Source organism: Rhinolophus sinicus, chromosome 14, assembly GCF_057876585.1.
Source record: "Rhinolophus sinicus isolate RSI-liver-muscle chromosome 14, RSI-T2T, whole genome shotgun sequence".
Taxonomy (NCBI): Eukaryota; Metazoa; Chordata; class Mammalia; order Chiroptera; family Rhinolophidae; genus Rhinolophus; species Rhinolophus sinicus.
In genome coordinates this window covers 13,302,422-13,329,016 of record NC_142514.1, presented here as the reverse complement: position 1 = coordinate 13,329,016, position 26,595 = coordinate 13,302,422, and the positions used below count along the sequence as shown (strand labels likewise).

Sequence of the window (26,595 nt, the reverse complement as noted above, 5' to 3'; positions counted from 1 at the left end):
ATTTTGGATTAGGTCCTGTGTGCTGTCCAGTAGGGGTGACTGGGGTTAGGGGTGGGCAGTGGGCACGGCTATAACTGGATCCAACGCCCAGAGTCAAGAGTGTTCAATGGCAAAGCCATCGTGCAGAGTGACATGTGGTCCCACAAAGCCAATCTGGCTGTAAGGGGCCATCAGACATTGAGAGAAGGAGGGCTGCTGGCTGGCGATTTTCTGTTGGCATCCACTTCCATATGGTTACTAATATTCCATCTCAGCAAGGCTCACATGCTCATATATAACTCTCTATGTCCCTGAAGGGTGCACCACTGATCCATTTGACCCTCACAGTAGCCATGTAGGTAGGCAGAGCAGCTCTTCTTGGTCCCGATTGGCCAGTGGGGAGATGAGGAGATGGAGGTCTAAAGCATTCTACAAAGGCATGAGTCACTGGAAGCTGGTTTCTGACCCCATCCACGGCCTTTTCCATTCAAGGTACTAGGCTGTCTCCACTGAAAGAGCAACAGACTTTGTAGCCACAATGATTCATGCTCCCGCTCACACTTGTTAGCTCTGTGGCTTCTGCATGGGCTGGCCCTGAGCCTCAGTTTTCTGTCCTGTAGAATGGGTGTGATAAGAATTTATAGGTTTGCTAGGGGAATAAGATCCATTCGTGCATTCATTAAATGATCCTGAGCACCTATCAAATGCCTGGCACAGTCCCTGGGGCTGGGCACACAGCAGAAGACAAGGCAACCAATATCGCCTACACACACTCTCCACACTTTTAAATTCTAGTGAGGATAGCAGATAATAACCTCAAACAGGAAAATGAACAAAATAATTCCATAGCGTGAGAAATACTCTGATTAAATAGAACGGGACCGAAAGCTTGGTGTGATTCCCCTGCACTTAGAACAGTACCTGACACAGTAAATATTATAGTCTAGTAAATATTTGTTCAATGACTGAATGTGCTGGTAGTCAGGGAAGACTCCCAGATGCCACCCTGAGTGGACACCGCAATGGAAAGCTGGGAACACTGGAAGAAGAAAGTCTGGGGCAGAGTGCCAGGCATGCGCACCTCAAATGCAAAGGTCCTGAGACTGAACCAAAGTTAGAGGTCGAGAAACAGAAAAATCCGGGAGAGCACAGATATCTCAACACTCTGTAAACTTCAAAGTGCTGTCTATACATGCGGGGAGGGTGTTTCCGAGGCTGGTTCTTTGATTTTACATAATTTACTCTGGAAGATTTCCATCCAAGTCACTATTCGATCCTTCACTCCGGAGCCAAGCCCCTCGCGAGCCCTTTCTGCAGAGTGGAACCTCGCGGGGCCCTCTCTCGAGCTGTGATGTGCTGCTGCTTCCTGGAGGGGAAATAGTCCTACAAATCGAGTTTTGTGCCTGGGTGTGCCCGTCACTTCCTGATGCCGGCACCCCTGTCTCGGAGTGGCAGCGGGACTAGCCGGGTAAGGACACGCAGCCCGCGAACTGGAGCCCGGAAGGTCCCACTCCCGACTCATGTCCGCGGGGCGGCGGGGCCAGACGCGCTCGGGGCGGCTCGGGGCGGCGGGGCCGGGACTGGGGAGGAGCCGGGCGGGAGGAGCCTGAGCCGCCGAGTCCTTCGAGCCGCCGCCGCCGCCTTCGCTTCCAGGTAAGGGGCCCGTCCCGCCGGGGCCACTCCCCGCCGCCACCCCGCGGGCCCCACGCAGGAGCTCCCGCCTTCCTGGCCCCGCGGGCCCTTTGCCCCCCAACCCTTCCTCCGCCCCTCGTGGGCGCGGGATCCACCGGGAGGGGCCGCGTGCTGCCCCAACGCTGACTGCCCTGGACTCAAGGCTGCCTGCTTGTTGCTTGTTTTCTTTCCGAGCCGGAAGTGCCCTTAGAAATCACGTGGTGTGGCAGCTGGGGAAACTGAGGCCGGGCGGAGCACTCAAGTGTCTCCTGCCTTCCAGCTGGTAGCTCTGGGCCCTTAGAAGTCACCCAGCCCCTCCCTTCATAAGTGAAGACGCTGCTCTGGTGAGGGGAGAGAAGGAACTTGCCTGAGGTCTCACGGGGTCACCCTGCAGCTTCCTCTGGTTCCACGCAGCCCCTCCACGCATCTGCATGCACTGGTGAGGAAGGCCTCTGGCACCCTTTACCCCCTCTCTCCTTGTGCCTACAGTCTCCCATCTCACAGCAGACAACTGAGGGGGGTTGGGAAAAACCTCTGAAGAAAAATCCAGGCCCCCAATGTTACAGGCCAGCCATGTCTCCTCACCCAGCCTCTGTTGTTAGAAGAGGGAAGAATGACAGCTACTCACCTGAGAGTGTATTTACAGCTAGGTAAACCGATGCTCAGAGATGGAGTGATTGCCCCAAGCCCACACTGCAAGGAAGGAGAACAGAATAAGACCCTGGGGTACCTCCCCCCACCCCCTCCCCAGCCTGACCCAGTGCCTGGCACAGAGTAGGCCTTCCCATGTCCTTTCTCTGCCCTGCCCTGGGGTCACTCAGGGAGTCCAGAGCACAGCCAGGCTAGAGCCAGGGTCTTGGCCTAGAGACCACTAACAAAAAGTAGAAGTCGACAGGTTAGTTCTCCTCTTGCTAACCCAGTGTTCATTTCACTGCAGAAAACATGAAACCCCTTTAAGCTTTAGGGGCATCTACTCATCCATTCAACAAATATTTATAGAGCACCCACTATGCAGCAGAGAGTGATTGTTTGAGCACTGAGCATACAGCAGTGAAAAAGACAAGTGCTGTCCTCCAGGAGTACACTGCAGAGTGGAATAAAACACTGCCCTTCAGTGGGAGTTGGTGGGGGGAGGAGGGGAGAAAGGCTGGGCAGAGAGGAGAAACCATTGGAATCTTTCCAACCTGTGAAGTATGGAAAGAGGCAAAGAGAAACCAAACCTCACAGCCTCAGCCCTCTGAGCCTTTGGCCCTTGCTTGTTGGAGATGCTCTACCAGCCTGAGCTTTCTCCCCCACTCCCCAGGGATTTGGGGGGGCAGCGCTAGATGGGTGGGGAGTGGTCCAAAGGAAGCCCTAAACTCATCTAAGGGCCTGGAAACCTGGCACTGCCACTTCCTAGCTGTGTAATCTTGTCACTGCACCTCTCTGGGCCTCTGTTTTCCTATCATACAATGGGGGCCATAATACTTCACCGTGTTAGTGATACTATGTCAAAATGCTTCGTAAATGGTATGGCACAATCCAAAGCATGGCTTGTGCCAGGGGCCTTGTCAAATCAGGTGTAAACAAGATTGTGTTTGTTTAGTGGCTCTAATAACCCTGTTGATAACCTGTTACTGCTCTGAGTAAAGAAATGTAAGAGGCAGCCATGAGGGTGGCTGAGGTCCCGGCTCGAGCAATGGAGGCCTGTGTCACAGTCAACATTTCAGCTTTTACAAGCCTGTGCAGCATCAGACAGATGTGGGCTCAGGTCCTCACTTTGCAACTTCCTTCCTGAGTGACCTTGGACAGTTTCCCCATCTGTAAAATACCTGTCTCCAAGGTTGTCATGAGGATGAAAGAAGCTGAAGCCACAAAGGGCCCTGTGCAGTGTCTGCCACTCTGGGAGTCCTTTTGCTTTTTTAGGCCTAAGGCCTAGGAATGGTTGGATGGACACCATTAACTGATTAGATTGCCATAGCTCGGCATGTGAACTTTATCAAGGTCAGAGCCTGGCAAATTTCTCAGGAGCCTGAAACCACCTCTCCCTGTACTGGTTGCCACCAGACTGCAGGGGTTGGATCAGCCATCTGGGCCGGCACCTGTGGGACCTGAGACATGTCATTCGGTGGTTTATCGCCGTGTCCTTTATGGCCTGAATGTTTTGTAAACATTGCTATAGGAGCTACAGATGAGATGGGGGCCCCGCTGCCTTGCAGGCAGAAGGGGGCTAGAGAGAGGATCCAACCCACTTTCTGCTTAGCGACCCTCCACCTGGCAGCCAGACCAATCCAATTGTACCACCCTCTGTTTAAAACCCTGTCGTGGCTTCCCATTTTCTTAGGGTAAAGAACACAAACCTTAACATGGACCACAAGGCCCTGTACAGTCTGGGCCCCACCTATGCCAGGGCTACTCCTCCAGCCCGTCTCAGACCACTTTACAAATGCCCTCTGTGCTTGAGGCACACTGCTCCCTCCTTCCCCAGGACCTTTGTACATGCTCTTCTAGACCATTCCTCCTCCCGCTTCCTTTTCACAGGTTAACACCTCCTCATCCTTAAGATCTGAGCCCAGCCTTGACTTTCTTTCCAAGTACCCCAGGCCATAAGACATCCCCAGGTACGTGGGAGGTTTAGCTCAGGTGGAATTATTGACTCATCGCTGGGATTGATTTCTGCCTGTAACCTGTACACCACCCAGACTATAACCCCCCTGCCTCTGGGATTGATCCACGTTCGGTTCGAGGTGCTCAGTAATGAAATCTACCTTGGGGATTAGCTCTTGAGCAAATATGGGGACCTTGCTTTGTATAAAACTGTATTGTCCTTCATCAAAAAATAATGCTGAAGTCATTTCTTAGTTGTAGGGGTAGGTATTCATTCATTCCTTCTTTCACCTACTCTGCCAGGCACTGTTCTAGGATATATCAGGAAACATGACACAAAAGCCCCAGGCCTCGTGGAGCTTTCCTTAGTGAGGGTGACAGACCACAAACAAGCCTGTAATCCGCTGTCAGATGGTGGCAAATTCCATAAATAAAAGTCACACAGGGCCTGGTAGGAGGGGGGAGTGGTACCAAGTGTCCCTTGAAAATAAGACCTAGCCAGACAATCAGTGCTAATGCGTCTTTTGGAGCAAAAATTAATATAAGACCCGGTATTACATTATGATATGATATGATATGATATACAATATAAAACCTGGTCTTATTTATAGTAAAATAAGTCTGGGTCTTATATTAATTTTTGCTCCAAAAGATGCATTAGAGCTCCGGCTGGGTCTTATTTTCGGGGAAACACAGTACCTGATATTTTAGACCTGAATGAATAATTGAGGGAGCTCTGCTGTAGGAAGCACTGATGTCATGAGCATCATCCACTCCCACCCTGACCCTCCTAGTCGGTGGGGACCAGCGCAGAAACAACCAGCTGTTATACCTGAGAGGAAGTGAGAGACTTCAGAGGAAGCAGGCCGCGCTTTAGCGGGACAAATCCAGGAGGGCTCATGGCAGTCCCTGATTCCCTGTAATGAAGTTGAAAAGAACTTGGATTTGAAGTCACACAGGCCTTGAGGGTACATCCTGGTACTGCCATGTGCCAGCTCTGTGGCCCTCACCTCTGTGAGCCTCAGTTTTCTCACCTGTACAATGGGGGCAGTGATAGTCCTCCTCAGAAGGTTTTTGTGAGGCTGACATGGGATCATGAAAGTAAGCCTACAGGAAATCTTCACTGATTTTATTATTAAACTGTGCTTTTGGAAAAGGACACCATTTGGACATGAGAACCCAGACTGAGAAAAAACTAGCAGAACTGAGGCCCAAAGTGGGAAACCCAGCATGGGCTGGAAGTAGCGGATGGTTCAGTTCGGCTGAAGGCTGGCTGGAAGAAGGGGAGTAGAGGAAAGCAAAGGTGGAAAGGCAGGTTGGGCCCATCCCAGAGATGCTTGGGGCTGGCTGAAAAATGAGATGTTAGCCTGTGGACAGATAGGAGCTACTGAGATTCATCATCATTTGGTGGTTTTCAAGTTGTGTTTCAAATCTTTGGGGCCACTTCAGGGTATAAACTAGACCAAAGGGAAGCAGTAGAGTATCATAGATAAGATGGCTGCCTTGGGGCTAAGACCCAGGCTCAGGTTTAAATCCCACATCACTTGTCCAGCAACCTTGACCTTCATTTCTCAGAGCCACTCTGTCTCTATTTGTAAAGTGGAGATTATAGCACCTACGTTGAGGATTGTTGGGAGGAAATGAGATGACATGAGGAAAGGGGTGGCACATGGCTAACATTTACCAGGCACGTACTGTTACGATTTATTTAATTAAAAAAAATTAATGGTGATGAAAATACACATAACATAAAATTGACCGCCTTAACCACTTTTAAATATACAGTTCAGTAGTGTTAAGTATATTCACATTGTTATGTACCCCATCTCCAGATCTTTTCAAGTTGCAAATCTGAAACTCCAGACCCATTAAACATCTCTCCATTCCCCCCTCCCCCCAGCCCCTGGTAACCACCAGTCTACTTTCTGTCTGTGATTTTGACAAAAATATCTCATATACTCGTACGTTGGATCATAGAGTATTTGTCTTTTTGTGACTGGCTGATTTCACTTAGCATAATGTCCTCAAGTTTTACCCATGTGGCCATATGTCAGAATTTCCTTCCTTTTTTAAGGCTGTTTATGTATATAACACATTTTATTTATCCATTCATCTGTCGATGGACAGTTGGGTTGCTTCCACCTTTTAGCTATTGCTGTCTTAAGCATGGATGTACAAATATCTTTTTGAGACCCTGCTGTTCATTGTTTTGGGTATACACCCAGGAGTGGTATTGCTGGATCATTTATGGTTATAATTTGAAGGTGGGTGTTGAGGGTTCCCCACTGGATCTCCTCTTGCCCACCAGCGAAATCCCAGGGTCTCTGTGGAGCAGTTTGAAAACCGGTGGGTCAAATGAACCATTACACGCTTTGCCATTTCTCCCCCTTCCTTCCCAGGCAGATTTGCCTCTTGAATTATTTTTTAGTTATCCCAAGTGGAAACCACTATTCATTCAACAAACGTTTATCAGTGCCTGCTGTGTTTATGTGTGGGCAGAGGGAGACAGACAACAGCAATAAACATAAACATGTAAATGCTGTAGTATGCCAGACAGTGATGTGTACTGTGGACCAAGCAGAGGAACGAGATACAAGGGACTGGGATGAAAAGCTGGGGCAGAGAGGTTTCACTGAGCCGTGAGATTTGAGGAAAGACCAGGGGAGATGAGGGAGTTGGCCATGTGGTTTTCTGGAGGAAGAGTATTCCCAGCAGAGGGAAGAGCCGAGGCCAGGACCTTGAGGTGGGGACATGCCGGTGGCATCCAGGAGCAGCAGAAGGATGATGTGGCTGGAGCTGAATGAGTGAAGGGGGAGGAGGAAGAGAACAGACTGCACGTGGCCCACTTGCCATTCTAAGGACCGTGACTGTGGGTGAGGAGGGAGTCATTGGTGGTTTGGAGCAGAGAAGGGGCATGATTTGACTTCAGTTTGAGATGGCGCTATCTGGATGCTGTGTGGCAGATAATTAGGGGAGAGGGCAGAAAGATGGCAGATCATTAGGGGAGAGGGCAGAAAGATGGCAGATCATTAGGGGAGAGGGCAGAAAGAAGTGGGAGACTGATGAGGAGGCTCCTGCTGGAGAGATGGTGGCAGCTTATATTAGGGTGCGAGTAAGGGAGGAAGGGCACGGTGATAAATGCGGACCCTGGATATCCACCTCATGTTGTCCCCCTGTCCTGCTGCCCCTGTCACCAGCCCCTCCTCCGGGCTGCTGAGGTGAGGTTGGGATGGGAACTTTCTCTCTGTGCCAACATCCCTTTTTACTTCTGGTTTGTAGGGGGATTGTCCAAAACCCTCTGGATTCTTCTGTGTTGAAACTGTTGCCATAGAGACCTCCTGAGATGCTGCATTTACAACTGGCTTCCAATTAACTTCTAGATAGAGGTAGGGGATGAATGGTTTCTCTCCCAAAATGCCAGAGTGGGGAGGGGGAGTAAACTGGGACTGCCTAGAATCCTCCCTTCTAGAACCATCTCAAGATTATCTCATTGTGTGTGTGTCTGTCTTCTGAGTTTCTGGCCTACAGACTTCTGAGTTTCTGGCCTAACAATGCAGTGCAGTAGTTCTATTTGTTGTCAAGGATTTCTTCAGCCAGATGCTTTTCTTTCTTCTTGGCTCCCAAATAATTAGTCCTCAGCCTTCGCGTGACACTCTAGCCATCTCTCTAGTAGTAATGCTCATTTTGCCGTACTGCAGACTCATTTAAAAATGCATCTGTGATCAGTTAACCAGAAAAGAGGAAGAGAGAGAAAGTGACACCCCCCCAAAAAAAAAACACACCACACACACACCCCAAATTTGACCTTGGCCTTCACTGACTGCTCCAAGTAAAAAAAAAGAAAAAAGAAAAGAAAAAAAAAACAGGTGGCTGCTAGCATGTAAGAAAAACAAAAGTTCATTTTTGTATGTGATCTTCTAAAGGCCCAGGTCATGGGGTTTTGAGAATGATTTAAAGGATTTTCAAGAACGATATTGACCATATTTGATTTTCTCCTTGGTGCTGACTTTGGAATTTTTTCATCTCCCCAAGGAGGAAATCCACCCATGGTTTCTGGCGGCAGTCAGCAAATACTGGGTGGGCATCTGCTTGTAGGTGCTTGCCTGAGGGTACATGTTTGTGGAATGACTGTCTACCTGCCGCTCCTGACAAAAATAACTCAGCCAGTGGGTTTTTTTGGTGATGGATAATGTGACTGGCTAGACAAAAATCATAATTGTAGCGCATCTGAACAAGGTCCCCCTCCAGCATGATCTCTGGCTGTCTCATAGCTGGGCTTTGCAGTCCAGCCATGGGCCAGCGTTCGCCCTGTGTATGTTGTTTCCCTGAAAGTCAGGGCTTTTCTGGGTCAAGTGCAGGCCTTGGTGTCTTCACAGTGCCTGGGCAGGGACAAGGCCCTCGGGGGCCCCTGGGAGCTACTCTGTCAATCAGTGTGAGCCCCAGGTGCTGCTGGACCAGCTCTGTGCACGGTAGGTGGCCCCAGGGCGCAGAAGCACCGCTGGCCCTGACCAGTATACACAGTTCAGGTGGCACATCCCCCCACCCCACAGCTGCCACAGCTCAGGGTATGAGGAGTTGGAACAGACAGTCCGTGCAAAGTGCCAGGGCTGAGCTCTGTGAATGGTAGCTGCCTGCCACCCTGCTGAGAAAGGTGTCCCAGGCAGAGGGACCTGTGGAGGCAAAGGCCCAAAGGAGAACAGTAGCAGCCAGACTCCTCGAGCCTGGAGAACCCCATCCTTCACTTCCATAGGCCTCTGAACCCACGCCCTATGGACCCACAGGCTGGTTTTGCTACTGGTTTTGCTGGTTTGCTTCTCCAGGGCAATTTGCATATTTCTCTGAAGAACCATCCAGAAGCTGCAGAACCTGTTTTCAGACCTAGAGGGGAGGCCCACTGTTGTTTCTTGAAATCCTGGTAAGTATTATTTAAGCTTTTTTTTTTTTTCTCCAGAAACCTCGCCATTACTTAAAGTGGCCTTATTTTAACTGTTATAAGTTGATGTATTTTATGTTTGCCCCACTAGGTTTAGCTCCGTGATGGGGGGTTGTTGTCTCTCTTTCTTAGTCACATCTATGTCTCCAGCATGGAGGGTGGTGCCTGGTACCTATCGGGGCCGTACGTGTTTATTAAATTAACTAACTGGTTAATTTGGGGAGGAGGTGAATATTTATTTTTAATTTATTTAGACCTTAAGAAAGAGTCTTTCACATTCTATAGAGATATCTCACTGCTTTTTTTCTTTACTTTTTATTTTAAAATAATTATGGACTCCAAGCAGTTGTGAAAATAGTACCAAGAGGCCCCACGTACCCGCACTGCTCCCCGAACGGACATGGTCTTACAATTAAGTCTTAAATTAAGTCTGATTCCTTAGCCGGAAGAACTTGGTCTGCACGGTTTGGCCCCTGTCAGTATCCCCTCCAACCTCGTCTCTTCTCTCCCACCTTCCACGCCCACCCATTGTCTAAACCCTGCTGCCACCGAGCATCATTTTGGTTCTTAAGCATCTTCTCTCCTCTACTTGTGGGTCTTGACTGACGTGTGCCATCCCCTCTGCCCAGAACATGCTCTCCTTCCCCACCCCACCCGTTTCTGGTATCACCTGCGCTAGGAAGTCAATGCTGGGTTCCAGGCCCCCTCTTTTTATCTCGCTGTCTGTATTTCCCCCGTCACAGTATTTATTCTGCTGGTTTGTCATCATTGTTTACTTGTCTGTGTCTGCGACTGTCCTTTCCCTTCTACTGGAATTCCCTCTCCCATCCATCCACAGGGCTGTCCCCCTTCCTTCCCGCAGGCCTCTGCCGGAATGCCACTTTTCATCTGCATACCGAAGTCACTTCCCTCCTACCAATCACTTCCCCTGCCTAGTTGTTCTTCCCAGATGACCACTTCCTCACCACACGTTGACTGATTTATTTAGTGGACTGTTAAGGGCACGGATCCTACAACCAGACAGCCCAAGTGCAAATCTTGGTTCTACCACTTTCTAGTTATGTGCCGTTGGGCAAGTTACTGAAATTATTATTATTGTTATGTATTGGTGTATTATTGCCTATCTCCCCTTAGAATGTAAGCACCTTGAGAGCAGGGAATTTGTCAGTTTTGTCTCTAATCTGCCCCAAGGCCCAGAACAGGACATCACATATCATAGACCCTTCTTTGTTCATCCAGCACGTAGTTATGGAATGTCTACAATATTCGAGGGTTGCTCAGAAAGCTAGGGGTACAGCAGTGAAAAAAACAACCAGGGGCCGGCCTCATGATGCTTCTATTCTATTTGTATACATAAGTAAATGAATAATTTTAAAACATTATTTAATATAGGACTACGTATTATAAAAATAGAACATGGGGCTAGGATAGAGGGGCAGAAGTACTTTCACCAGGGGCATCAGGGAAGGCATCTCAGAGGAGGTGACATTTGGGCTGAGGCCAGAATGTTCTCAGTGATGTCAGGAGAAGAGTGTCCCAGGCAGGGGGAATGACAGGTATGAAGGCCCAGAGGGGGAACCAACTTGCATATCTAAAGAGCAGAAAGACAGCCAGCTTGGCTGTAGTATAGTGAACAAGTTGGATGTGGGAGGCATGAGATAGCGTTTAGAGGAAGGCAGAGCCAATCACACAGGGCCTTGAAGGCCTTCCTAAGGGGGTTGGTATCTATCCTGGTGCAATGGGAAGCTTTTGGAGATGTTTAAGCAGGCCAGTGATATGGTTGGTATATATGACAAAAAGGCAACTTGGGCTACAGTGGAGAGAATGGGTTATAGGACATCAAGAGTGTATTTTGTTGAATGAATGAATGAATTTGGCCTGACAGAGCTTCTTGTGCACTAAGTGTATCCCCCTCGCCCCGATGGTTAGAGGCAGGCCAGTTCGTGATTCTCTGATTAGAAGGTTGTTTCTTCTTGAACTAAGAACCAAAGTGGGTCTCCCCAGATACCAGCCCAATAAAATCCCGTCTTGAGCTCCTCTGGGTAATAGGCACAATGACTGCAGCCTCCAAATGACACGTGGAGTTGGTTACATGTAGTGGAAATCGCTAAGCCTGCTGGCATCATGGCTGGCTGCCGCCTCTGGTGCTTTCCTTAGTTCGTGGCTTGCTCCTGTCCCCTTTGGTCTGGGATCATCCTGCGAGCCAGGAAAAACTGCTGTGAATCTCAAATGGGTTCCCGGAGCCAGCATTGGAGGCCAGTCTTGCTGGGTGACTTTGGGCAAGGTTTTAACCTCTCTGTGCCTCAGTTTCTCCATCAGAAACAAGGGAAGAAGGATCCCTGTGCTGGTGTACAAGAAAAAGCATGGGGTTTGGAGCCAAAAGTCTGGTTTGACTTTCATCACATACTTACTGTATAACTTTGGGGAAATCGTTTGGCCTCTCTGAGCCTCATTAGAGTAGAGAATTATAATGGCTTATGTCCTGTTTAACCTCGCATGGTAGTTGTGAGAATTAAATAGATTCGAAAGTGCTTTGTAAACTGTTATTGCCGAATAGATGTTGGTTTGTTGCTTCTAACAACTTCAGGGTTATTTTTTTGAAAAGCTAATGAAATATTAGTTGTGGACAGACTTTTAAATAACTCCTCTAGAGAAGTAATATTTTGAGAACAAAAATTTTATGGTTCGGCTGGATGAGAATGAATTTTATGGGCCAAAATCAGCGTAAAGTGTATTAGACTAGAAAATCTCTTGGCGATAGAATGAGAGTTTAAAACAGAGGTAAGTGGCCAAGAGCTCTCTGGCTTTGGGCTTTGGTCTATCATTTACTGGCGGTGTTACTTCTCCTCTGAGCCTGTTCTCTTGTTTTCACACTGGACATTATGGTACCCGTGTTTCCCCAAAAATAAGACCTAGCGGGACCATCAGCCCTAATGTGACTTTTGGAGCAAAAATTAATATAAGACCCCGTATTATATTATATCATACCCGGTTTTGTATTATATAAGACCCAGTCTTACATTATAGTAAAATAAGACTGGGTCTTATATTAATTTTTGCTCCAAAAGACGTGTTAGAGCTGATTGTCCAGCTAGGTCTTATTTTCGGGGAAACACGGTACCTGGCTCGCAGAGTTGGCTGAAACCATCCTTGTGAAAACTGCAGCCCGTGGCCTGGCATCCAGCAATGGTTCAATAATGTTAGCTCTCATTATTAGTTACACACTGTTGCCAGCCTCTGTGCTGAGCATTTCGTGTGTTTGTTTGTTGATTATGTTATGCATGTATCTCTTTGACAAACATTTATATAGCATGAGCCCTGTGCCAAACTCTGTTGTAAATGCTTGACAAATACTAACTCACATGCTACAACATTTACTGCTAACAGCAGTTCCAGGCAGATACTGTTGTAGTCCCATTTGTAGGTGAAGAAATCTAAGTGCAGAGAGGTTATGTTGCCCATGGTCCCACATCTATTAGATGGAGGTGCTTGGATTCACACCCAGCTCTGTCTGATCCTGAGCCTGTATTCATGTCCACAAAGTGGGCAAGACTGGTACCTTTCCCGGCACCTGCTCCCAGAGCCCTTCCTGCCCCTTGGATGCCTGGCTTGGCTTGGTTTGTCCCCTCTCCTCTCCACCCCCCACTTCCTTCCTTCTCCCTCGCCCCCTTGATCTGTTCTACAAGTTCATGTAAATGTAATCCTACAGTATGTATTCTCGGGAAGGGCTCTCTGCTTATCATTTTGTCTGTGAGATTCACTCATGTTGTTGCGCTTAGCCAGACTTCATTCTTTTTCACTGTTGTGTAATATTCTAGGATGTGACTATGGCACCGTTGATCCGTTCTACTCTGGGTGGACATGTGGGTTGTTTACTCTTTGGGACGATTATGAATGGAGCTTCCATGAGCATTCACATACATGTCTTGGGTGAACATAAGCCCTCATTTCTCAGGACTGGAAGCTGCTGGAACATAGGGAAGACATATGTTTATTAGCCTTAATGGATAATGTCAAACCATTTTCCAAATGGTGGTACCTGTTTATACTCCCACCAGCAGTGTATACACGTTCTCTTTGCTCCTTCTTCTCACCAGTACTTGGTATTGTCAGTTTTTTTAGTTTTATCCATTTTGATAGGTGTGTGGCAGAATCTCAATGAGTTTTAATTTCCATTTCCCTGATGACTAGTTTACATTCCCACCAGTAGTGTCTGGAGCTTTTATTGGTCCCTTATCCTGATCAACACTTGGTATTGTTGGTCTTTTAATTTTAGCCATTCTGATGGGTGAATTGCAATGTCTCTTTGGGGTTTTATTAGGTTGGCGCAAAAGTAATTGTGGTTTAAAGGGTTAATAATTGCAAAAACTGCAATTACATTTGTACCAACCTAGTAATTTCTATTTCTCTGCTGAATGATGATGTTAACATCTTTGCATGTTGCCCATTGGCCGGCCATTGGATATCTTTTATGAAGGACCTATTCACGTCTTTTGCCCATTTTTAAATTTGCCTCATTTCTTTGTCTTAATGACTTAGAGGAGTTACTCACATACTATGGATACAAATCCTTTGTTGATATACATATTGAAAATATCTCCCCCCAGTGCGTGGTGTGTGTTTTCACTCTTCAAGGTGATGCACAGAAGCTTTTAATTTTAATAAAGGCTAATTTATGAATCTTTTCTCTTATGGTTGATAATTTCTGTGTCCCATTTAAGTAACTTTTGCTTACCACTTGGACGCATTTCTCATTGGGATTTTTTTTTTTTTTTTTCCTGCTGGGCTGGAAATGGCCACATGGGACAGATCCAGCCACAAGCTGCCTCAGGTGGCCGAGCCAGCCATGGAGGGCGAGCCACATGTGCCCATGGGCCGGGAGCTGTCCGAGGCCAACCGCTTCGCCTATGCCGCCCTCTGTGGCATCTCCCTGTCTCAGCTATTTCCAGAACCTGAGCAAAGGTGAGTGCTTTTGTCTCACAGAAGGAAGGTACTGCTTCTTCAGGGAGACAATTACCGACAGCCCAAACTGCCTGCCAGGTACTATGGGGCACCAGAAAGAGGAGGCAGTCATTGTTCTTGCTTTTAAGGAGCTCACAAGCTAATAGGGGAATATGATATCTCTCATTCAGCACTCACTCACCATTAGAAGTACATGGAAGGGATACATGAACAAGATGAACAAAGCAGACACTAACCCTGCCCTCAGCTAGGACACAGTGGGATTCGATATTTATTCATTTAGGTAACATGCATTTGTTGAGCACCTACTGTGTGCAGGGTATACTGCAAGGCCCTGTGGATAAAGCAAAGAAGAGCAAGGCCTGGCTCCTGCCCTCCCAGTGCTTATAATCTGGGGGGGGGGGGGTCCAAATGACTGATTGTAATAGCAGACAGATGGGGTGTCATGGGAGCAAAAGAATGACAAGTAAATGACAGTGTTACTATCTGCCATTGCCAATATCTAGCCCGTGCATTTACATTGTATATTTAAAGTCCAAATAGCAGTGCTGTTAAGAGCTCAGGCTTTAGCCTTCATGGATTCTATGGGGAGAGTTTGGAGGCAGGAGGAGGCCAGTTAGGAGGCTGGTGGAGTCGTCAGGGAACCAGGACAGTGACTGAGGTGGGGGGAGGGCACAGCTTAGACAGACTTTTGTCAGGGAGATTGGAGGTGACTAGGGGACAGGCTGGATGTTGTGGACCGGGCAGAGGGAAGAGGGAACTGTCCCCAAAGGTTCAGGCAGAGAGGCCACCTAAGAGGACAGAGATATTGTTCCTGAGGTGGGGAGCCACGGGTTGGGGGAAAGGAGATAAGAAGTTTTCACATCCACAGTGTTTTCAAGACCCTCCCTCCAAATGGTCCCCCATGAGTAAACCTCCCCATGCTCTGGGGCTCAGCTGGGGTTTGGTTTGTTTGTTGTATTTTTTATCTTTGTCTCTCTCACTGGACCAAACCCTTGATCACATTCACCTCCTGACCTTCCACATCCCCAGTCTAGGGTGTTTCTCCATCTATGTGTCTAGTGACTCCTCACTGCGACCATCACACTGCACTGTCCTTCCCCCTCCCACCACCCATCCGGTCTGAGCTCCTGGAGGACAGGAACTATCTTGTTCATCTCTGAGTCCCCAGTGCCTGCACCCAACTCGATGTAGCAAAGACAGTCCATAAAGATTCGTGAAGAGAAGGGCTGGGTAAAATGCTGGCTTTATTAGCACAGGAGACACTCCACAGGCTTTGGACTTAGGTCTGGATTCAAATCCTCTGCCACTTTCCAGTTACATGTGACCTTGGGCAGATTATTTACCTTCCCTAAGCATCAGTCTCTTCATCTGTAGAATGGGGCTCATCATACCCACCCTTACAGGGTGGTTATAAGAATTAAGTGATTGGCAAAAAGTGATCAAAAGGTACAAACTTCCAGTTGCAAGATAAATAAGTACTAGAGATGCAATGTGCAGCGTGACCATAGTTAACACTCCTGTACGATGTAGAGGACAGTGGGTAAGGGAGTCTTATCACAAGGAGAAATGTTTTTTCTTTTTTTGCTTTCTCTTTTGACTGTATTTATATGAGATGCCGGATGCTAACTAAACTTATTGTGGTAATCATTTCAAAATCTATGTAAGTCAGACCATTATGCTGTACTCATATACCTTAAACTTATACAGTGATGTGTGTCACTGATATGTCAATAAAACTGGAAAAAAAAGAATTAAATGCGATAACATAGGGAAAGCACACAGCACAATGCCTGGCACATAGTAGGCACTCAGTACTGGTAGCGGTTACTTGCTAACTCTGTGACTTATTTTATTTGCCCCAGTTTCCTCATTTGTAAAATGGGGACAATACTAAACCCCACCAGTCAGGGTATTGGGGGCTACAAGTAACAGGACACTATGTCAAAAGAGGCTTCAAGAATAGATTTGTTTTTCTCACTTAACAAGAAATCCAGTGGTAGAGAGTTCCAGGCTTGTTTCAGTGCCTCCAAAAGCCTTCAGTTGGCTTCTCCGCAGCCCTCCTGGCCTTCTTCCCCTCTTGAGCACAAAATGGCTGCTGAGGCTCCATCCGTCATACCCCCAGAGGACAAGGCCCAAGGCAGGAAGGAGGAGGGCAAGGATTCTCCTCCAGTTTCTCATCAGGGAGGAAATCTTTTCCAGAATACCTTAAGAAGGTTTCCTCTTTTGTGTCACTGGCTAGCTCCAGTCACGTGCCAAGCCTCACCAACAAGGGGGGCTGGGGGGAAAATGAAGGCACTTGCCATTTGAAACCTCCATCATGGGAAAGGATTCTGCTGGCTAGAAAGAAGGGACTGGGGAATTCCTGCTGCAGAGAAAGAAAATCCATCGGAGAGGGTGGTCGTGAGGAGGGAATGTCTCGACGGCCCCTGCAGAGCCTGGCACAGAGCTATTGCCAGACAAATGTTGGATGTTCTCATTATTAATAATGAAACCACATGCTCTATCTGGAGGCTAGAATATATCTCATTGGATAGTCTGTTCCCAAGTAAGCCAGGTCCCATCTCCTGCAAGGGTCCGACTTTCTCCCTGTTCTGACCCATACCTGGGCCATATTTGGGAAGCCTCTGTCTTTCCAGAAGTTTCCCCTGACCTGATACACTGGTACATAGGTGGGGAAGAGCTTTGTGTACTTCGTTCATAGAAGCCAATATTTACGAACCTGGACAGTGTGCCAGGCCTGTGCTGGGCACCTCTGAGGATGGCGCACAGAGAAGTGAGTTATTGTCCTGTGTCCTCTCCCACCCACCCACATCCACGTCCTGTTCTTAGCACCAGCTGCCTAAAGCATTTGCCTTGGGGCACTTCTTTTCTGAAAGTCTTTGATGCAGGGTGCCAATTCCTTCCCAGTGGTTAATCTTGGTTTTCCTGGGGCCAAAACAATTTAAAAGACAATCTCAATCTTTTTACAGCCCAGATCTGAAGAAAATATTCTGTGGCCATTTCTTTCCACAGGGGGCCTAAAAGCAAGCCTATAAAAGACTTCTTACCCATGCTGTAAATGGCACAGAGGCTGTTTCCTCCGATTAACTCTTTAATAAACATGGGAACATGAATGGGTGGAGCAGGGTCCGCAGACGTTTTCCGTAGAGGACCGGGTGTTTGAGCTTGCTGGCTCTGTGGTCTCTATTGCAGCCCCTTAGCTTTGCTACCATAGCCTACAAGCAGCCAGAGACAGTAGGCAAAGGAAAGGATGTGACTGTGTTCCAATGAAACTTCAAATCTACAAGCACAGGCTGCGGGCCAGATGTGGCTGCGTCCCTGGTGAGGTGGAGGAGCTTTGGACTGGGAGGCCGGATCCCCGGACTTTAGGTGAGGCTCTGCCCTGCCCAGCAGTGAGACCCTGAATCAGGCATTTAACCTCCGAGGCCCAGGGGCTGCACTGGCAGAGCTGGAAAGGATGAAGTAAGAATGAAAGGGGATGTTTGATGCACCTGCTTAGCCAGTGCCTGGCGCATGGTGCTGCCCAGGAGTGTAATCCCTGGACGGGGCAGTCTCTGTGGTGGGTAGGCATGGCCTCTGGAGTCCGAGAGTTGTGGGCTTGAACCCTGGAACTGTCACTTAACCCCTCTGGGTCTGGGTGTCATTAAGCACTGAGCACGAGGACTGACGGACAGTGGCTCTGTGATTGTCATTTGTTGTCACTGTTCATGTTCATGAATCTCGTCCAGACCACCAACCACATTGACAAGCAGTGACCGAGGCCTTGCCTATCTAAAATGCTGTTTGTTATTTGATAGGTTGCTGTACTGCCACTTTATCAATTCATTTGTTCATTTAAAGAAACACGTATATAGTGCTTTGCATGTGCCAGGTATTGTTCTAAGCATCTGACAAATGTTAGCTTAGTTAATCCTTTCCACCTCCCTATGAAATACATTTCATCGTTATCACCTCTGTTTCACAGATAAAGACATGGAGGCACAGAGAGGTTAGGTAACTCGTCCAGGATCACACAGCTAGTAGCAGAGCTGGGATTTGAAGCAGAGTTTGTGCTCTTTATCCCTCCGCTCTTGTTACAAGATGCTTCTCTGCATCCAAGACCCTTCATGGCCGCAGGGCCAGGCCATGCTGCTGCCCTCAGTCCCGAGCGCTTTCTGCATATAAGTTTACTCCGAAGTAACGTTCAGTTCACTTAGACATCCCCTGCCTGCTCTGCACACCCACGTCCCATCCGGGCAATACCAGTAATTGCAGAGAGGGAAATTATTATCATTGTAATAGCAGTACCTAACATTTGTTTGAGGGTTATCAGGTGCCAAACACTGTCACCATGTCCTTTAATCTTTCCAACCACCCTATGAGGCAGGTCCTGTTATCATCTGCATTTACACAAAGGGGACACTCCCAGGGGACATCAGCGCCCAACTCTGAACCCTATCCTCCATTGCCTCGCCTTCTAAATAAAAATAATGACACTCGCTAACGTTGGTTCAGCTGCTGCTCTATGCCAAGCCCTGCTCTGGGGACTTCACATGTATCATCTCATTTAATCCTTAAACAACCTTATGAAGTTGATCTCTTCAACCCATTTGCAGATAAAGAAACGGAGGCACAGAGAGGTCAAGTTGCTCTTGCAAGGTGCTGCATTGCTCCGATGTCCCTTTAGGAATGAAAGACTTCCCCCCAGCTGCTAAGAGGGCTGCCAGGGCAGCCTGGGCTGGCTGCAGCTGATGAGAGCCACCTTGCCCAAGGTTCTGCCCACTTCCTGGGGCGGCCTTCATCCGATGACTGGCTGATGTGGGGGCATAAAGGCCCTGCCCTCTCGCCCCACAGTGGGCAGCTCTGAAGGATCACCCAATCTTCAGAGCTCCCTGCAGGGTGAGCTAAGGCTTCCATTGAGACTACATTGTAGCCCGCAGCGCAGCCCGACTGCTCCCCTGCCCTGTCCTGCATCCTCCCTGCCCTCCCGCAGGCACTGATCCCAGGGGATACTAATGATCATGTCAGAGCTGCTTCCTGGGGACCTGGGCCTCCATAACAGTGGTGGGACCAGGATTTAAACCTGAGCTTCTCACTGCTGCTGTCAGGGGCATCTCTCCTCTCGGGCTTCAGCGGCCCCAGCTCTTAGGACTGGAAATGGGTGGGATCTGTGGGGGCCAGGGCTCGGAGGTGCAAGCAGGGAGCTCTGCTTGTTTCTGGGAGGCCTGATTCCACCCCAATCTGGCCAGAACCAGGGCTGCAGAACCCAGGACAGTGCAGTTGAGGCTGGGGTGCTCGGTTTGGAAATAGACCTGACTTCTAGGTCTCGGCTATTTCTCTGGGCTGTAATAATCAGCTCCACATCCGCCTGCCCACCCAACACCCCACTTACCACTCTCGCTGCCATGAGTGGTAGCTTTGAATGAAAGCCTGATGTGGACTCTGCCACAGTCTCCGAAATGCCTTGTGCTTCCTGCAGCTGTCAGGGCCCCTGGGGTTCCTTCTGCCCTAGAGCACCCCAGCCATCCCCCACGCAGGGACTCCTGTGGGACTCAAGTCAAATGCCTGCTGTGGAGAGAGACCCCACAGTGGCAGTAAGCATGGTAGGTGGACACTTTTGCTCTGCATTTTATCCGCTTCTGCAGTGTGGCAACTTTTCCCCAGAAAGCATGTCCTGGGGGATTTCCAGCAGCAGCGAATCTCCTCCTATGGGAGCTTCTCCTAGTCACTGCCCCTCACCTCTGCAGGCCAATCTGGGGGCTCCCTCTAGGGACTCATCAGGCCTCGATTCCTGCCACTATCCTCGTATATCAGTTAGTTAGTTACAGCCCTGTCTCCACCTGCTGTGAGCTTCTCATCGGAGGCTGTACCTCACTCATCTTTAATTCCTCAGCCCCCAGCACAGCCCCTGCTCAGGGGGCCCCAGGACACGTGGTCAGGAAACTCTCACTGCCCTCATTCCTGTGGTTTATCAGACGCTGGTCAAAGGTTTGGGGGGGAGGGGAGCTAAAATCCCTACCACCTGAAATTGGGTGTTTGGCTATCTGTACTGCATGGGCCACAGTCACTGTGGTCTTTTTGTGTGTGCCAACTGTTCCCATCCATGAGCAGATCGAATCTGAACTTCCCCACGGCCCCGTGAGATGCACAATCCAGGAAGATCTCAGTTGTGTCTGTCTTTCAGCGCCTTCTGCACAGAGTTTATGACAGGCCTGGTGAGGTGGCTGGAGTTGTCCGAAGCCGTCTTGCCAACCATGTCCGCTTTTGCCAGTGGCCTGGGAGGCGAAGGAGCTGACGTGTTTGCTCAGATTTTATTGAAGGACCCCATCGTGAAGGACGACCCGTTGGTGGTCACACAGGTACACCCACGCCCTGGGTGGCGGTTTCCGGGGAAACTAGAACAAATTATTTCCTTCCACAGTCAGTCTGCAAATCACTTCTAGTGGGGTGGGGTAGTTGAAAGATATAATATTTCATCATAATATCCTATGATGATCATAGCTAATGTTGAATTATCATTATTGAATATTTACTATTGATTTACTTGATAACTTAAATAGTGCTTATTATGTGCTAGTACCTTTACAAATATTAACTCATTTAATTCTCAAAGCAACTTTGTGAGGTAGGTATTTAACAGGCACAGAGATTCAGTCACGTGTTCAAGGTCATGCAGCTGACACGCAGCTGAGCCCAGATTGGAACCTGGGCAGTCTGACTCCAGAGCCTGCATTCCTGAGTGCCAAGCTCTGCTGCCTCTCTTTTCAGAAGCAGCAGCTTTGCTCTGTGCCCTTGGGCATGTCACTTACCTGCTCTGTGTGCAGTGAAAGCAGGCAGCTTGTGACACGGGCTGTTTGGTGGGTCAAGTAAGCAGAGTTAAAAGCAGCCTTCCCCTGCCTTCATTTCACTCCCTGAAATTCTCACATGTTTATTTATTTGCTTACTTGTTCGTCTGGTTCCCCACTAGCATGTAACACAGAGCTATTAGATTGGTGCAAAAGGCATTGCGGTTTAAAAGGTTGAAAATAATCGCAAAAACCACGATTACTTTTGCACCAACCTAACATGTTGTCTGTGATCTCCCCCCACTTAGTAAGAGTCAGTAAATATTTGTCAAACGAGCAGGCTGATGACATCAACTGATTGCCACTTCCTGTTACTTTTCCCCCAGGACCTGCTGAGCTTCTCACTCAAGGATGGTGAGTTGATTTTTCTTCAGTTCTGTAAACTGTGGGCGATCATCTTTGCCCTTGGCCAGTAAAGCTAGTGATAGGTGTTGCCACCGGAGTCTTTTTGGTGCAAGAAAGGAAAGGAAACCCCGTATAGTTGGGGAGCAGGTGAACACTTCATCATGCCAAGTACTAGATGCTTCTTAGTGGTTATTTAATTTACTCCTTGCAACGCCCTGTGGTTTTACCTTCCAAGTAGCTCTTGAATCTGGCCCCTTCCCCATCTCCACCTCCTGCCCTGGTCTGAGCTACCATCAGCCCGTCCTGGATGACAGCAGGGTCTCTCCACTGGTCTTCTGCAACCACTCTGGCCAGCACTTTGTCCTCTACCCTGCAACGCAAATAACCCTTCCCGACACATATCTGACCACGCTGCCTCCTGGCTCTGTCCTCAGGGCCACTCCTGTTGCACTCAGGAAAAAGGCCAGCCCTTCCTGGTGGGCCGGCCCCTCCCCTACCTCAGCTCTCCCTCCCCCTCCCCCGCTTCCCACACTGGCCTCCTGAGTGTGCCCTGCGTTTGGCACCGTGGCATCTTTGCACATGCCCTTCCCCAGGCTGGAGAATGTCCTCCTCCTCTTGCCCAGGCACTCTCTACCTCTCCCTCCTGCCTCCACTTGGTCGTCACTTCCCAGGGAAGGTCTTCTGGCCTCCCCACTGGAACACTCCACCAGCACCCTGTCAGCCATGGTTGCAGCTGAAGTCCTAGTTCCGGGCTTCTTTGCCTGGTAGCTGGCTTCCCCTCCAGACCGTAAGCTCCATGCGGACAGAACCCATGCCTGGTTTTCCTCACCATGCACTTCCGGTGCCCAACACAGCACTGCACACAGAGCACACTCAGTAAACATCTGTTGAGTGAATTAATGAAATGGATCTTAATGCTCCGTTGTATGGATGAGGACGTCGGCTCAGAGAGGTTAAGCAGTTTACCCAAGATGGCTCCATACGTGGCTGTGTAGGATTCCACTACACTCATTTCCTAGGGCTGTTGTCAGAAATTACCGTCGATGGGTGGCTTAAAGCAACAGAAATTTACTCGCTCCCAGTTCTGGAGACCAGAAGTCTGAAAGCAAGGTGTCAGCGGGGTCTCACTCCCTCTGATGCCTGTAGGTGAGAATCCTGCAAACCTCTTTCAGCTGTTGATAACTCCAGGCAGTCCTTAGCTTAAAGATACGTCACTCCAATTTCTGCCTTCAGCTTGCATGGCTTTCACCTCCTCCTATAAGGATATTGTACAGGTGTCCTCATCTAGAGATCTTTAACTTAGTTACACCAGTCCCCCCCTTACCTGCAATTCCACTTTCCAGTTTCAGTTACCTGCGGTGAAACTCAGGTCGAAAATATTAAATGGAAAATTCCAGAAATAAACAATGGACAAGTTTTAAATTGCACATTGTTCTGAGCAGCATGATGAAATCTTGCAGTCCTGCTCTGTCCGGCCCAGGACGTGAATCGTCCCTTTGTTCAGCATATGCACGCCGTACACACTACCCGCCCACGAGTCACATAATAGCCATCTCAGTCATCAAATCATTTAGCAGAGGGACAGAGAGACCACATTCACATAACTTTTATTATAGTATATTCTGTAATTGTTTGAGGTTATTATTAGTTATTGTTGTGAATCCCTTACTGTGCCTAATTTACAAATTAAACTTCATCCTCGGTATATATATATATGTATATATATATATAGGAAAAGATATAGCATATAGAGGGGTCAGTTACTACATAGTCCACAGTTGGAGGCATCCACTCAGGATCTTGGAATGGCGCAGAGAAGGTTGGTGTCATAGTTGGGCCATTTGTTCGAGAGCTTTCCCACAAACTCCATAAGGGAGGGCCTTCGTCTGAATTGTTCACCATTGTATCCCAGAATCTACAGCACTGACGGTCACATGGCAGCCATTGAATGTTGGGTGGATGGATAGATGGATGGATGCATGCATCCATACATAGATGAGTGGACGGAATTATGAATAGATAGAAGGATGGATGGATGGCCTTTCTTTAAAGAATGAGCTTAGATACTAGTAGGGTGGTTTATATGAAATTTAGGTTAAACCATCCTCTACAGAGATTGATGAGTGGGGGCCCATGGCAGAGGAGGCGGCTCTCTATGCTGCTGGGTTTCTCTCTGGGTGTGAGGTGGGGTGATCAGTCATGAAAGCAGCTAGGAAATCAACATGAAAATCTGCATTTCTCAGAACTTCCTGGAAGGTTGACTTTTACTGACAGTATTGGGATCTTAGTTACAAAACGATGCCATCTTGGCAGCTGGGTGGAATATTTTTCATGTTAATCACTTGCTTCTCTTCTTCCACTAACAACCCACAAAGCTCTTTGCCCACACAGCTAAAAATAAGTCTTTTGTGTGTTGAAGGTTAAACTGAATCTGAGCTAACGCTAAACCGGGTTTCTCAACCTCAGCACTATTGACATTTGGGGCTGGATTCTGTGTTGTGGGGCCATTCTGTGTGTTGTTGGATGTTTAGCAGCGTTCCTGGAATCGATTCACTAGATGCCAGTGGCACTTCCTGCGTAATGACAACTAAAAATGTCTCCATACATTGCCAAGTGCCCTCTGGGGGGCAAAAGCAGCCCTGGATGAGAACTAGGACCCCAAATTTGGCCATCTCAGGTGAGGTTGGTTTATTTGTAGTTGGTCATTTTTATAAGTTTTTCTAGGTGCTCTACGTCCTATACGTAGATCTGAATTATCACATAGTCTGTAATCCTCAGGTCAACTTCTAAAGTAGGGCCTGTTATCCCCACTGACAGGAGAGGAAATTAGGCTCGGAGGTTAAGTAACCCAGGACTAGGGTTTCCGGGTGGGAATTCCCACCCATTCGCGGGAATTTTTTTCGCTTTTCCATTCCTGAATCTCGAGAAAAGTTGGTCGGGAATTCAGGAAAATCGGCTCCTTGAACCCAGGTGATTGGTAGTATCGGCCGTCACTTTGTGGAAATGATTCATCGTGGAGAACAGGAAACAGTTTATATCTCGGGATTCGGGCACGGGAAAGAGAAAACAATTCCTGAGATGGGGTGGGAATTCCTGCCTGGAAACCCTACCCAGGACTACATTTCAAAGTTTCAAAATTTCACTTAAGGCAAAGTGAATCTGATTGGTACCCAAGAAACTTTCAACTGAATCGTGGGTTTTGCCCTCTGTATTCTGAAGCCAAAGATAGCATCACCTCTAAGCATGGGACCCAAATTGGTGCTCGCCACGTGGGAAATAGCAATCTTTACCACAAACTTGGCTCTACTTTCTGACCTGGCCTTTATTACTCAATTGCAAACCCCACCTCCCCGGTGAATCAGAAAGGTCTGAGGTGAATTTAACTTCACAGTAACTCAAAGACACCTATCTCCCAGAGTCATAAAAGTGGTGCCGAGACTGCCATTGGGCTTTTTCGAGTCCATGTCACCTTGAACTTTCAAAGTTCTTTCCTGTGAGGGGGAACAGGCACCCCGAGGCTGACCCTTAGCTCTCTGTGCTCTAGGCCCAAGGCCACAGGTGTACTTAAAGGTGACCCATTAACCTGGTGGCCTGTTCTTTGGAAAATCTTCGGTGATGGGGCATTGACCCAGGGATCTCGGCTCTGCCCCCAGGGGGCAAGAGTGTGCCAGCCTCCCACAACGGCTGGGCAGCTCCAGTGCCCACCCAGACCCACAGCCACATACTACATGAACCCTTGACACTCAGCTAGTCCCTCTGGCCTAGGAAGACCAAAGGCGTGTCCAAAGTCACCCCGTGTCGTGCGGGAGACCCTGCTCGTTGCGCCATTTGTCGTGCAGGGCGACCTGCGGGGTCTCTGGTCCCACTCCCCATACAAGAACGCAGGATATGGTGAGGCCAAAAAGGAACACCCACGGAGCCACAGGTAGGGGAGTCATACCACTATATTCTCTCTGGCGGCACTATACTCTCACTGGAGGCTGGATCCACACTGTCCGCAAACCGCCATCCACGCTTGCCAGCCCAGCCGCCATCTTCTTGCTAGCCCCCATTCTTTCTCTCTTCTTTCTTTCCTCTTAGCGTAGCTACAGCAGTTATATTAGTGGCCAATGGCTCACTGGTTACAGCTGACGGCCAACTAGCCACAGCTGATGGCCATGCAATCACAGTTGATGGCCATTTACTACCTGAGCCAGCACCTGTCTATGTGAGGCCGAGAGCCTGGAAACTACTTTCTGGGGCTCTGCCCCCACACCCCGTGTGTTCAGACCAGCTCCTCTGACCTTGGGCCTTTGGGTACGTTTCCAAAACTGCTGGTCCAGGCACTAGACTGGGACCTAAGCAGCCCTCAGGAGCAGTGGGGAAGATGTTATAGTCTCACTGTCCTACTAGGCAGACTGGGGAAGAGCAAAGCCTGACCCAGGTTCAAGGTGAGGCCAGGAGGAAGGAGCAGAAGCCAAAAGCCATGGCTGGCTGGGGAGATGTTTGGAAGAGAGAGTTCTGCTCTTACAGCCATGGTTCCTCTGTTCTGAGCAAGGCCAGGGGCACAGCTTCTGCAGCCAGACTGCCTGCTTCACTACTCATAAGCAGGGTGACCCTGGACATGTGACCTGAGTGCTCTCTGTCTCCGTTTTCTCTTTGACTGAATGGAGACACTGTCATGCAGGGTGTCAGGCGGGGTCTCTGGTCCCGCTCCCCACGTAAGAACACAGGATATGGTGAAGCCAAAAAGGAACACCCACGGAGCCATAGGTAGGGGAGTCATACCACTATATTCTCACTGGCGGCTGGATTGGAGACACAGGAAGCAGGAGTCACACAATCTGCAACCTGCCATCCACTTCTCTCTGCCAACCAACCTCACTTGCTAACTGCAATCCGCCCGGCTAAATGCAACCCACTCTTGCTAGCTCAGCCACCATTTTCTTGCTATCCCCCATTTGCTGCTAGCGTAGCCACAGCAGTTATATTAATGGCCAATGGCTCACTGGTTACAGCTGACGGCCAACTAGCCACAGCTGATGGCCATCCAATCACAGTTGATGGCCATTTGTTACCTGAGTCAGCACCTTTCCACGTGAGGCCGAGAGCCTGGAAACTGCACTCCTGGCTCTGTCCCCACACTACACCCTTACCGGGTCTCGCCTCACAATCTACGTGACAAGCGTCTTCCATGAGGGGCCCTGTGTGAGGAGCCTGGAGGTGAATGCAATATCCTGGACACAGCCAGGTTCTCTGGGCACAGCCAAGGTTTCTCAGGACACCACCAATCCTTCTGGGCACAGCCAGACT

At 48.8% G+C, this 26,595-nt stretch overlaps 1 protein-coding gene across 7 annotated transcripts in view; it reads left to right on the top strand.

Annotated features, from left to right (window-relative positions):
- Positions 1 to 1,124: 1,124 nt before the first annotated feature.
- TMCO4 (transmembrane and coiled-coil domains 4) overlaps positions 1,125 to 26,595 on the top strand; it is a 94,418-nt gene continuing 68,947 nt past the window's right edge. For 2 of the 7 annotated variants that reach the window (XR_016018559.1, XM_088790280.1), the window contains exons 1-3: positions 13,962 to 14,131; positions 20,298 to 20,472; positions 21,285 to 21,312. Coding sequence is in view for 6 of the 7 variants with exons in the window: in XM_088790280.1 (XP_088646406.1) it covers positions 13,962 to 14,131; positions 20,298 to 20,472; positions 21,285 to 21,312 (373 nt within the window). In the remaining variant the exon portion in view is untranslated. Of the gene's footprint in view, positions 1,633 to 1,877; positions 2,090 to 4,170; positions 4,251 to 7,515; positions 7,623 to 9,056; positions 9,152 to 13,961; positions 14,132 to 20,297; positions 20,473 to 21,284; positions 21,313 to 26,595 lie in introns of those variants that run through there. The other 5 variants (XM_088790284.1, XM_088790283.1, XM_088790281.1 and 2 more) reach the window with 5 other exon arrangements.